Raw genomic sequence first — 13,335 nt, forward strand, 5'->3', positions numbered from 1 at the left:
GCCAAGGTATGGTTTCGATTTCCTCTATGTAGTATATAATATTCATGGACACATAGGCTAGTGACCAATAGGATAGGTTGAACTAAAATGATGGTTAGTGTGCTAAATATTGATGAATTGATGAATGCTGAGTTGATTGTGATGAATTATAATGATATGATGATGTTGAATGATTGTATGGATTGGGAGTTGGTTCTTATGATTATTGTAGTGTTATGAGTTAAGAAATGGTGGGTTTGATGGTGATTTTGATCATATGTGTTATATAGTTAATGTTGGAATTGAGAATAATGAAATGAGGAGGAAAATGTGGTGAGGTTGATGTATTATGCTATAACAGGTACATTTTGATGAAAAATGGAGCTTTGGATGGTTTGGTATGATTTGGTATGGGCATGGTGAGATAGGGTGGTAATTGTGAAGTTGGAAAAATTGATTTTTTGGTGAACTTTGTTCGATCATAACTTTTGCCTCGGTTTTCGAAATTGATTGAAAATTGTTTAGAATTAAAGATCTTTGAAAAATCTTTGAATCAGTATAAAGATTGTGAAAATTGGAATTTTGTAAAGGAAGTTACGATCATTCAAAGTTGGTGTTAAAAATCTGAAATTTTGCAAAGTTGTAGAGTTTCATGATTTCTGAATTGTGCGGGTGCACACGTCTTGTTTCTCAAAAATTTATTTGTTTTCAACTATTTTGCCTTTTTAACAAGGTTGTAAGCTTCTATAACACCATTTTAAGACATTTGGGCCTAGTTTTGAGTATTAGAACATGGGATATAAATTAAGGGCTCTAGTACATGATTTTAAGGTAAATTAGAAAACGGAGGCCTAGGTTTCTGGCGTGCTGAGAATGGTTTGACGTTAGGTGAAGGATGATTGGTATATGAGATGAGAAATGATAGACTTTTGGTATTTGGAAACTGAGTTATAAAGGGACAGTGGTTGAGATGAGTCGGAGACTCGGATTTAAGTGATGGATATATGTATGCTGAAAATACTTTTGAAAACCACTGAAATAATATTTTTTACATGATATTTTGAGATGCTATGCACCTGGCGGGGACGGTGGTTAATCCCGCCTGTCGAGGTAGCGGCGGCGGCGTAAGGACGGTGGTTAATCCCGCTTACGTTGAGATGTGAGGTCTGAGGCAAGAATATCCCGCTCGCATCCCTTCGGATCTATAGGGCGAGCAGGCGCCGGTACCTGGATAGTGATCCGGGCACTATATCTCGGGGGTTCCCATATAAGAAATCCGAAGGGCGACGTCTCCATGGCGACGTCTTCATCATATGCATTTCCTATTTGCTTGTATGCTTTGTCTACTTGTAATGATTTGCCTAATTGAATAACATGCTTACTTGCTATCTGAATTATTTGCCATATATGCTACTACTTGTGCTTTACTTGCTTTGAACATTATCTGTGTTTTCTGCTGGGATTGAGGAGGTTCGGAAGGCGGTGGCGATGGAATCGCATGGAGGATCGGTTGGTGAAGGCTGTGGGACAGCGGTGTTTGGTTAGAATAGAAATTCCTTAAGATAGATGGTGCGCGAAATTGTGAACTATACTTTTTCACAACTCTCATAATCCCCGGTAATGGCTCCAAGAACTTGGTGGCTCAATACCATGGCATTACACAACTTCGCACAACTAACCAGCAAGTGCACTGGGTCGTCCAAGTAATAAACCTTACGTGAGTAAGGGTCGATCCCACGGAGATTGTTAGTATTGAAGCAAGCTATGGTCATCTTGTAAATCTTAGTCAGGCAAACTCAAATGGTAATGATGGTGATAAACGAAAATAACATAAAGGTAAAGATAGAGATACTTATGTAATTCATTGGTAGGAACTTCAGATAAGCATATGAAGATGCCTTCCCTTCCGTCTCTCTGCTTTCCTACTGCCTTCATCCAATCCTTCTTCCTCCTTTCCATGGCAAACTCGTGTAGGGTCTCACTGTTGTCAGCAGCTACCTCCCATCCTCGCAGTGAAAGCTAATGCACACACTCTGTCACAGTGCTGCCAATCACCGGTGTGGTTCCCTCCCCTACTGGAATAGAATCCAGTGATTCTTTTGCGTCTGTCACTAACGCCCAGTAAGTTACAGGTTTGAAGCACGTCACAGTCATTCAGTCATTGAATCCTACTCAGAATACCACAGACAAGGTTAGACCTTCCGGATTCTCTTGAATGCCGCCATCAGTTCTTGCCTATACCACGAAGACTCTGATCTCACGGAATGGTTGGCTCGTTTGTCAGGCGAGCACTCGGTTGTCAGGCGATCAACCATGCATCGTGCAATCAGGAATCCAAGAGATATTCACTAGAGCCTCGAATGCTAGTAGAACAAGAGTGGTTGTCAGTCACTTTGTTCATGAGTGAGAATGGTGATGGGCGTCAATCATCACCTTCATCAAGTTGAAGAACAAGTGATATCTTGGATAAAGAACAAGCGGAATTGAATGGAAGAACAATAGTAATTGCATTAATACTCGAGGTACAGCAGAGCTCCACACCTTAATCTATGGTGTGTAGAAACTCCACCGTTGAAAATACATAAGCATAAGGTCTAGGCATGGCCGAATGGCCAGCCTCCCAAGGAACTAAGATAGCATACAATGAAGATAGCTACCAAAGTCTACTTAAGATCTAAAAGTGATCAAAAGCTCTCTAATACAATAGTAAAAGGTCCTACTTATAAGAAACTAGTAGCCTAAGGTGTACAGAAATGAGTAAATGACATAAAAATCCTCTTCCGGGCCCACTTGGTGTGTGCTTGGGCTGAGCAATGAAGCAAATTTCGTGTAGAGACTCTTCTTGGAGTTAAACGCCAGCTTTGGTGCCAGTTTGGGCGTTTAACTCCCATTTGGGTGCCAGTTCCAGCGTTTAACGCTGGGATTTCTTGAGGTGACTTTGAACGCCGGGTTGGGCCATCAAATCTTGGGCAAAGTATGGACTATCATATATTGCTGGAAAGCCCAGGATGTCTACTTTCCAACGTCGTTGAGAGCGCGCCAATTGGGCTTCTGTAGCTCCAGAAAATCCGCTTCGAGTGCAGGGAGGTCAGAATCCAACAGCATCTGCAGTCCTTTTTGGTCTCTGAATCAGATTTTTACTCAGGTCCCTCAATTTCAGCCAGAAAATACCTGAAATCACAGAAAAACACACAAACTCATAGTAAAGTCCAGAAAAGTGAATTCTAACTAAAAACTAATAAAAATATACTAAAAACTAACTAGATTATATCAAAAACATACTAAAAACAATGCCAAAAAGTATACAAATTATCCGCTCATCAATAGATAACCTGGTTTATTTAACTCAAGTTGGTATATTATGCTTAAATGTTTTATAATGCTTTAAGTTGAATCTTGTGATGGATATGAAGCTTAGGATTGCCCTTGGCATCCCGGGGTCTTATATCCTATATCATTGGGAACTGTTACCATACTGAGAACCTCCGGTTCTCATACCATATTGTTGTTGTATTTTTCAGATGCAGGTCGCAACCCATCTCGGTGAGTTGCTTTGGTTGGTGACAGGAGCGGAGAATCTTGGGTCATTTTGAGTTCTTTTTGGTTTATTTTGTTTATACATCTCTCCTTTTGTATTTTGTTTTGCCTAGAGGCATGTATTTGAGAGAACAAAACTTGTATAAGTTGTTTTCACTGTATGGTTTTGTATATCAGTATATGGCTAGCCGGCTTAAACTCCGCGAGTCGTGACTAGTTCCCTATGATATTATATACTTATCTTTTGTTATATCTTCTCTGTTTCTTATGCCTTAAGCTAGTAGCTCCGTTAGTACGTTTGTGCTTCGAAATTCTGTTTTTGAGCTATATCTTTCATCGGGCTTCTAGATTATAATATTCTTTCTATATATATATATATATATATATATATATATATATATATATATATATTATGTTTGAGTTTAGAACTGTCGTAATCTCTGATTAACCTTGGCTTTACGACGCGAGGTAAGGCTTAGGCTAATTAGGGTGTTATATTTAGTGGTATCAGAGCAGTTCGTCCTCGTGAGCCTGAGGGATGGACCGATTGTGCTTCATTGCATACTCTGTGTGTCTTTTCTTTGATGCTATTAGGTTATCTATTTGATATATTCATAGCATGCTTGTTTGTGAGTGCCTGTTTGGGTTAATTGAAGCACTAGACTTTATATCTATTGTTTGGTGTGGACAGGAATCCTACATGGCTACTCGCAGGCGAGGTCGAACGCGTACACGAGGAAGTAGGAATGAGCAACCAGCTGACAATCACGCTGAATTCATGGCGGCGATGGCGAATCTCGTTAACGCCATGGAAGCTAATGCTGCTGCGACTCTGCAAGCAGTGCAGAGATTGGGCCAACCGAATGGGAATGGCAACGGAAATGGGAATGGCGAAGGGAATACCAATGATAATGCTGAAGGTAACGGCGATAACACAGGAGGAGTTCCGATGACCCTGGCAACGTTCCTCAAGGTTCATCCGCCAATTTTCCGAGGATCCACAGATCCTATTGAAGCGGACCACTGGTTCCAGGCTATAGAGCGTGCTTTACAGGCGCAGCATGTTCCTCTCAATCAATATGTAGAGTTTGCCGCTTATCAGCTAGCGGGAGAGGCCCAGCCATGGTGGCAAGCTGAGTGTCGTTTGCTACAGCTTCAGAACGCCGACATTCCATGGGAGGTGTTCCAAATGGCTTTCTATAAGAAATACTTTCCTGAGTCTGCAAGGGAAGCAAAGGAGATGGAGCTAATGCAGCTGAAGCAAGGTTCCATGTCTGTGGCAGAGTACACCAACAAGTTCGAAGAGCTTTGTAGGTTTTCTCGGGTATGTCAGGGTGACCCGGAGACTTTCGAGAGCTGGAGGTGCATTAAGTACCAAAGGGGCTTGAAGGACAACATTATGACTGCTGTGGCTCCTATGGAGATCCGTGTCTTCTCCGACTTGGTGAACAAAGCAAGGGTAGTGGAGGAGTATGCCAAGACAGTGGCGGCATCTAAGGACACTCATGGAGGGAGCTCTAGTCGTGGGCGTGGCAAGTATTTTCATCCTAGAGGACAAAGCTTCAAAAGAGGGGGATATACTCCTCAAGGCTAAGGGGGCTTCAGAAAGAACAATCAGAATCAGTTTCAGTATGCTAAAGGAAGAGGAAATCAGAGTAAGAGTTATCCGGATTTAGCTTGTGATCATTGTGGACGTTTTCACCCTTATGACTCATGTAAGATTGGTTTAGGTGGTTGCTTCAAGTGTGGGTTACCTGGCCACATTGCGAGGGATTGCCCTCGTGGGAGGAATCAGAATGCGGGCCAGAGTCAGCATCAAGGTCGAGTCTTTGCTGTGAATGCCAAGGATGCTTCCAAGGTGGATCCTTTGATGAAAGGTATATGTCTAATTGGTGATAAATCCTCAGTTGCATTATATGATACTGGAGCTTTGCATTCGTTTATTTCATTTGCTAAAGTTGAGGAATTAGGCTTGAAAGTATCAGAGTTACCTTTTGATCTACATGTACATACTCCGCATCAAACAATTATGACTAGGTCAAGCTGTAGACAAGTAGGTTTCAAGCTTGAGGGTAGAGACTTTGTACACGATTTGATCTGTTTACCAATGGTGGGGCTGGAGATGATTTTAGGGTTTGATTGGTTGTCGAAGAACCGAATTTTGTTGGATTGCTTTGAACGGACAATTCGGTTTATGCCGGAAGGAGAAAATGGAGCAGTGGTAGCTATAGGGTATTACCTGAACTCTGTAATGGTGCATTATAGTGGGGAGGAGTGTCAGGGTTATATTCTGTTGGCTGTCAATGCGTTGGGCGATGCCCAGAACTTAGATCAAATTCCGGTGGTTAGAGATTTTCCAGAAGTGTTCCCGGAAGATATCCCCGAGTTTCCACCTCAAAGGGAAATTGAGTTTACGATTGAATTAGTGCCGGGAGCCGGACCAGTATCAATTGCACCGTATAGAATGGCTCCTATAGAGCTGGCAGAGCTAAAGACTCAGTTGGAAGAGCTTCTGAATAAGAGGTTCATTCGACCGAGTGTATCACCGTGGGGAGCGCCAGTTTTATTGGTGAAGAAGAAAGATGGAGGGATGCGTTTGTGTGGATTACCGACAGTTAAATAAAGTGACAGTAAAGAACAAGCACCCGCTGCCAAGGATAGATGACTTGATGGATCAATTGCAAGGAGCTGGAGTATTTTCCAAGATTGATTTGAGATCCGGTTACCACCAGATAAGAGTGAAGGAAGATGATATCCCTAAGACTGCCTTTAGAACTCGCTATGGACACTACGAGTTTGTGGTAATGTCTTTTGGGTTAACGAATGCACCTGCTGTTTTCATGGATTACATGAACAGAGTGTTTCGTCCCTTTTTGGACAAATTCGTGGTGGTTTTCATAGATGACATCTTAGTTTACTCTAAGACGGTAAAGGAGCATGAGGAACACTTGAGGATTGTACTGCAAATCTTAAAGGAGCGAAAGTTGTACGCTAAGTTGTCAAAGTGCGAGTTCTGGAAGGAGGAAGTAAAGTTCTTAGGCCACGTGGTGAGTAAGGGAGGGATAGCTGTAGATCCTTCTAAAGTAGAAGCAGTGATGGAATGGGAAAGACCGACGACTGTGACGGAAGTCAGAAGCTTTTTGGGTTTAGCCGGATATTACCGAAGATTTATCGAAGGATTTTCCCGGATTACGCTACCAATGACAAAGTTGACAAGGAAAGAAGTGCCGTTCGAGTGGACGTCGGAGTGTGAAGAAAGTTTTCAAACGTTAAAGCAGAGATTAACTTCAGCACCTGTTCTAATCCTACCAGAACCGCGTGAACCGTTTGAGGTATATTGTGATGCTTCTTTGAAGGGTTTAGGTTGCGTGTTGATCCAACACCGGAATGTGGTGGCTTACGCATCGCGTCAGCTAAGACCGCATGAGGTGAATTACCCCACTCATGACTTGGAATTAGCGACGATTGTATTTGCATTGAAGATTTGGAGACACCACTTATACGGAGTAAGGTTTAGCGTCTTTTCTGATCATAAGAGTCTCAAGTACATCTTTGATCAGAAAGAGCTAAATATGCGCCAGAGAAGGTGGATGGAGTTGCTTAAAGATTATGATTTCGAGTTGAGTTATCACCCTGGAAAGGCGAATGTGGTAGCAGATGCTTTGAGTCGGAAATCTTTAACAATTGCTTGGATGAGAATCAAAGAAGAAGAACTAGTAGATAAGTTTGTAGATCTTAAGCTGGATATTAGTGAAGTTGCCGGAAGAGCTTGTTTGAATCAGTTACAGATTTCAAGCACGTTTAAATCAGAAATACAAAGGGCTCAGCAAGATGAGCAGAAGTTTCAGCAATTGTTTCAACCAGTTGGTGATAAGAGACGCGAAGAATTCACTAAGGATGAGGAAGGGTTATGGAGATACAAGGGAAGGATTTGCATACCAGATGTTGGGAGTTTGAGGCGAGACTTGCTGTTGGAGGCTCACAACAATGGGTTTTCTATTCATCCCGGGAGCACGAAGATGTATTATGACTTGAAGAAGATGTTCTGGTGGCCAGGGATGAAGGGTGATGTAGCTACAGTGGTATCCAAATGTTTGACTTGCCAGAAAGTGAAGATAGAGCATCAAAAACCGTCAGGAATGCTACAACCACTTGAGATTCCTCAGTGAAAGTGGGAAGGAATTGCTATGGATTTTGTTACCGGTTTACCGAGGACTAGGTCGGGGTTTGATGCGATTTGGGTGATCATAGATCGCTTAACCAAATCCGCTCATTTTCTGCCTATCCGACTAAACTGTTCTATGGAGGAATTGGCAAGATTATACATCAAGGAGATAGTGAGGTTGCATGGTGTGCCGTCAAGCATAGTATCGGACCGTGATCCCCAATTCACATCAAGGTTTTGGGGAGCTTTCCAAAGAGCTTTTGGTACGAAGCTATGTCTTAGTACGACGTATCATCCACAAACAGATGGACAATCGGAAAGAACTATTCAAACGTTGGAAGATATGCTGAGAGCATGTGTGTTGGATAAACCCGGGAGTTGGGATCGTTACATGCCATTGGTGGAGTTCGCATATAACAACGCTTTCATGCAAGCATTGGGATGGCTCCGTATGAGGCTTTGTATGGACGAAAGTGTCAGTCTCCACTTTGTTGGTATGAAATTGGAGAAGTAAGTGTTTTGGGTCCAGATTTGATAGCAAAGACTACTGAGAACATTAAGAAGATTCGTGCAAGGATTTTAACTGCCCAAAGTCGATAGAAGAGTTATGCGGATCAGAGAAGGAAACCCTTAGAGTTTGAAGTGGGAGAACACGTATTCCTTAAGGTTACACCGACAACTGGGATTGGAAGAGCAATCAAGACCAAGAAGTTGAACCCAAGATATATAGGACCGTTTGAAGTTTTGAAGAGATTCGGGCCGGTGGCATATCAAGTAGCTTTGCCACCTCATCTGTCTAACTTGCATGACGTATTCCACGTGTCACAGCTCCGTAAATACACGTCGGATGCGGCTCATGTGTTGGAGCCTGAATCGGTCAAGTTGAAAGAGAACTTGACTCTCCAAGTGACACCAGTGAGGCTCGATGACACTAGTATGAAGAAGCTGCGAGGAAAGGATGTCCCATTGGTTAAAGTTGCTTGGAAGCGAGCAGGAGTAGAAGAGCACACTTGGGAATTGGATTCTGAGATGCGAAAAGATTATCCCGAGCTTTTCTCAGGTAATTCAAATTTTGAGGACAAAATTTCTTATTTGGTGGGGAGAATGTAAGAACCGCAATGAATCAACCGGTTAATTAAGTGAATTAATTGCCCAAATTAGATTCCGAAAGGTTAGAGAGAGAATTTGAGGATTTAAAGGTGATTTTTGGACTCAGTGGGTCTTTGAGTCAGAAAATGTGCTTTCTACGAAAAACCGTGAAAAATTGTGAACCGGCAATTGAACTGGTTGAATCGGTTCAAGTCTGCCTGGTACCGCATGAGAAAAGTGAAAACCATCAAAAACCTTAGAAAAACATTAGAAATGGAAAACCGGGCTTTAATTTTAAAGATTTGGCCCGAAGTTAGGCCAAACGGGCTAAAAACGCTAACGGGTTGGACCGGACCCAAGTTGGGCCCAAGCCCAACATATAAATACACTTAAATGAACCCATTTCAGCCACTTTCACCCTCATAACCTAAACACAACAGCAGCTGAAGTGAGGAGAGAGGTGAGAGCTTTCCACCATTGTTACTATTCTCTTCAAACTTCCCAAGCTCATATCTTGAGCTACGGAGCTCCGATCGCCGCACCGTTTGCGGCTACGCGTTCCTTGTGAAGAGCTTTATAAAACCCACCCAAGAAACCCTCAAGGTAATCACGAAATCCCTCCAGTTCTGCTCTTCAAAATTTCGGGTTTTATTAGAGTTTTGGGTTAAATGGGTTTTTGTGATTTTGGATGTTTAGGTTTGCTCTAATCCTTGCTTAGCTTTGGATTTGTGTTATCAAATCTGTTGGGAAAGGTAAAAGCTCTTAAACCCTTGTGAGATTATGCTTATGTTGAACCCTAGGTTGATTTGTGGTGATTTATATGTATATAGTTTGATTATTGTGGCTTTGGGAGCTTTTGGAACTTATTTGTGCTTGTTGGAGTGGATTTGAAAGCTTGGATTGTGGTTGGAAGCTTGTTGGTGCTCATTTTGAGTTTGGGTGCATAAAGGGAATCGGCCAAGGTATGGTTTCGGTTTCCTCTATGTAGTATATAATATTCATGGACACATAGGCTAGTGACCAATAGGATAGGTTGAACTAAAATGATGGTTGGTGTGCTAAATATTGATGAATTGATGAATGCTGAGTTGATTGTGATGAATTATAATGATATGATGATGTTGAATGATTGTATGGATTGGGAGTTGGTTCTTATGATGATTGTAGTGTTATGAGTTAAGAAATGGTGGGTTTGATGGTGATTTTGATCATATGTGTTATATAGTTAATGTTGGAATTGAGAATAATGAAATGACGAGGAAAATGTGGTGAGGTTGATGTATTATGCTATAACAGGTACATTTTGATGAAAAATGGAGCTTTGGATGGTTTGGTATGATTTGGTATGGGCATGGTGAGATAGGGTGGTAATTGTGAAGTTGGAAAAATTGATTTTTTGGTGAACTTTGTTCGATCATAACTTTTGCCTCGGTTTTCGAAATTGATTGAAAATTGTTTAGAATTAAAGATCTTTGAAAACTCTTTGAATCAGTATAAAGATTGTGAAAATTGGAATTTTGTAGAGGAAGTTACGATCATTCAAAGTTGGTGTTAAAAATCTGAAATTTTGCAAAGTTGTAGAGTTTCATGATTTCTGAATTGTGCGGGTGCACACGTCTTGTTTCTCAAAAATTTATTTGTTTTCAACTATTTTGCCTTTTTAACAAGGTTGTAAGCTTCTATAACACCATTTTAAGACATTTGGGCCTAGTTTTGAGTATTAGAACATGGGATATAAATTAAGGGCTCTAGTACATGATTTTAAGGTAAATTAGAAAACGGAGGCCTAGGTTTCTGGCGTGCTGAGAATGGTTTGACGTTAGGTGAAGGATGATTGGTATATGAGATGAGAAATGATAGACTTTTGGTATTTGGAAACTGAGTTATAAAGGGACAGTGTTGAGATGAGTCAGAGACTCGGATTTAAGTGATGGATATATGTATGCTGAAAATACTTTTGAAAACCACTGAAATAATATTTTTTACATGATATTTTGAGACGCTATGCACCTGGCGGGGACAGTGGTTAATCTCGCCTGTCGAGGTAGCGGCAGCGGCGTAAAGACGGTGGTTAATCTCGCTTACGTTGAGATGTGAGGTCTGAGGCAAGAATATCCCGCTCGCATCCCTTCGGATCTATAGGGCGAGCAGGCGCCGGTACCTGGATAGTGATCCGAGCACTATATCTCGGGGGTTCCCATATAAGAAATCCGAATGGCGACGTCTCCATGGAGATGTGTCGGGTTGGCAGTTGAACCGACAATGTGATATCATAGCCAGTAGGGCAGGCATTCATCATATGCATTTCCTATTTGCTTGTATGCTTTGTCTACTTGTAATGATTTGCCTAATTGAATAACATGCTTACTTGCTATCTGAATTATTTGCCATATATGCTACTACTTGTGCTTTACTTGCTTTGAACATTATCTGTGTTTTCTGCTGGGATTGAGGAGGTTCGGAAGGCGGTGGCGATGGAATCGCATGGAGGATCGGTTGGTGAAGGCTGTGGGACAGCGGTGTTTGGTTAGAATAGAAATTCCTTAAGATAGATAACCTGGTTTATTTAAGTCAAGTTGGTATATTATGCTTAAATGTTTTATAATGCTTTAAGTTGAATCTTGTGATGGATATGAAGCTTAGGATTGCCCTTGGCATCCCGGGGTCTTATATCCTATATCACTGGGAACTGTTACCATACTGAGAACCTCCGGTTCTCATACCATATTGTTGTTGTATTTTTCAGATGCAGGTCGCAACCCATCTCGGTGAGTTGCTTTGGTTGGTGACAGGAGCGGAGAATCTTGGGTCATTTTGAGTTCTTTTTGGTTTATTTTGTTTATACATCTCTCCTTTTGTATTTTGTTTTGCCTAGAGGCATGTATTTGAGAGAACAAAACTTGTATAAGTTGTTTTCACTGTATGGTTTTGTATATCAGTATATGGCTAGCCGGCTTAAACTCCGCGAGTCGTGACTAGTTCCCTATGATATTATATACTTATCTTTTGTTATATCTTCTCTGTTTCTTATGCCTTAAGCTAGTAGCTCCGTTAGTACGTTTGTGCTTCGAAATTCTGTTTTTGAGCTATATCTTTCATCGGGCTTCTAGATTATACTATTCTATATATATATATATATATATATATATATATATATATATATATATATATATATATATATATTATGTTTGAGTTTAGAACTGTCGTAATCTCTGATTAACCTTGGCTTTACGACGCGAGGTAAGGCTTAGGCTAATTAGGGTGTTACAGTATTACCACCAGATACATAAATGCCACAGACACATGACTGGGTAAACCTTTTCAGATTGTGACTCAGCTTTGCTAAAGTCCCTAATTAGAGGTGTCTAGAGCTCTTAAGCACACTCTTTTTGCTTTGGATCACGACTTTAACCACTCAGTCTCAAGCTTTTCACTTGGACTTGCATGCCACTAGCACATGGTTAGGGACAGCTTGATTTAGCCGCTTAGGCCTGGATTTTATTTCCTTGGGCCCTCCTATCCATTGATGCTCAAAGCCTTGGATCCTTTTTATCCTTGCCTTTTGGTTTTAAGGGCTATTGGCTTTTTCTGCTTGCTTTTTCTTTTTCCTTCTATTTTTTTCGCCATTTTTTTCACAAGCTTTTGCTATTCACTGCTTTTTCTTGCTTCAAGAATCAATTTCATGATGTTTCAGATTATCAATAGCATTTCTCTTTGTTCATCATTCTTTCTAGAGCCAACAATTTTAACATTCATAAACAACAAGATAAAAAATATGCACTGTTCAAGCATTCATTCAGAAAGCAAAAAGTATTGTCACCACATTAATATAATTAAACAAAATTCAAGGATAAATTCGAAACTCATGTACTTCTTGTTCTTTTGAATTAAAACATTTTTCATTTAAGAGAGGTGAAGGATTCATGGAATTATTTATAGTCTTAAGACATAGTTACTACATACTAATGATCATGAAGTAGAGACACAAAACATAAACAAACATATAGCATAAAAACCAAAAAACAGAGAAATAAGAACAAGGAATGAGTCCACCTTAGTGATGGTGGCGCTTTCTTCTTGAAGAACCAATGATGTCCTTGAGCTCTTCTATGTCTCTTCCATGCCTTTGTTGCCCCTCCCTCATTGCTCTATGATCTTCTCTAATTTCATGGAGAATGATGGAGTGTTCTTGATGTTCCACCCTTAATTGATCCACATTGTAACTCAAATCTTCTAGAGAAGTGTTGAGTTGCTCCCAATAATTGTTGGGAGGAAAGTGCATCTCTTGAGGTATCTCCGGGATTTCTTGGTGATGAGCCTCCTCATGCGTCTCTTGAGATCCATGCATGGGCTCTCTTGTTTGCTCCATCCTCTTCTTAGTGATGGGCTTGTCCTCTTCAATGAGGATGTCTCCTTCTATGATAACTCCAACTAAGTAGCATAGATGGCAAATAAGATGAGGAAAAGCTAGCCTTGCCATGGTGGAGGACTTTTCGGCTATTTTGCAGAATTCAAGGGAGATGACTTCATGAACTTCTACTTCCTCTCCAATCATGATGCTATGG

The 13,335-nt window shown here is 41.0% G+C and overlaps 1 protein-coding gene and 1 long non-coding RNA gene across 2 annotated transcripts; both read left to right on the top strand.

Moving 5' to 3' along the window:
• Positions 1 to 4,294: 4,294 nt before the first annotated feature.
• LOC140184168 (uncharacterized) lies at positions 4,295 to 7,685 on the top strand. Its single transcript, XM_072234463.1, has 7 exons — positions 4,295 to 4,696; positions 4,850 to 5,048; positions 5,247 to 5,393; positions 5,475 to 5,959; positions 6,249 to 6,317; positions 6,441 to 6,848; positions 7,158 to 7,685. The coding sequence occupies exons 1-7, from the start codon at positions 4,295 to 4,297 to the stop codon at positions 7,683 to 7,685; spliced, it is 2,238 nt and encodes a 745-aa protein (XP_072090564.1).
• A 1,666-nt stretch (positions 7,686 to 9,351) lies between these two features.
• LOC112796979 (uncharacterized) lies at positions 9,352 to 11,669 on the top strand. The gene is made up of 4 exons (XR_003199535.3): positions 9,352 to 9,373; positions 9,467 to 9,522; positions 9,601 to 9,732; positions 11,517 to 11,669. It is a non-coding gene; the product is annotated as an uncharacterized lncRNA (long non-coding RNA).
• The last annotated feature ends 1,666 nt before the right edge of the window (positions 11,670 to 13,335 follow it).

The sequence above is a fragment of the Arachis hypogaea genome, chromosome 4 (genome assembly GCF_003086295.3).
Source record: "Arachis hypogaea cultivar Tifrunner chromosome 4, arahy.Tifrunner.gnm2.J5K5, whole genome shotgun sequence".
Lineage (NCBI taxonomy): Eukaryota > Viridiplantae > Streptophyta > Magnoliopsida > Fabales > Fabaceae > Arachis > Arachis hypogaea.

Bases quoted from the DNA above. Each gene is read 5' to 3' on its own strand.
- LOC140184168 (XM_072234463.1), top strand. From the start codon at position 4,295: ATGGCGGCGATGGCGAATCTCGTTAACGCCATGGAAGCTAATGCTGCT. The intron at 4,697-4,849 runs GTGTTCCAAATG...CGGGTATGTCAG, and splicing joins ACGCCGACATTCCATGGGAG to GGTGACCCGGAGACTTTCGA. The intron at 5,394-5,474 runs GTATATGTCTAA...CATTTGCTAAAG, and splicing joins GGTGGATCCTTTGATGAAAG to TTGAGGAATTAGGCTTGAAA.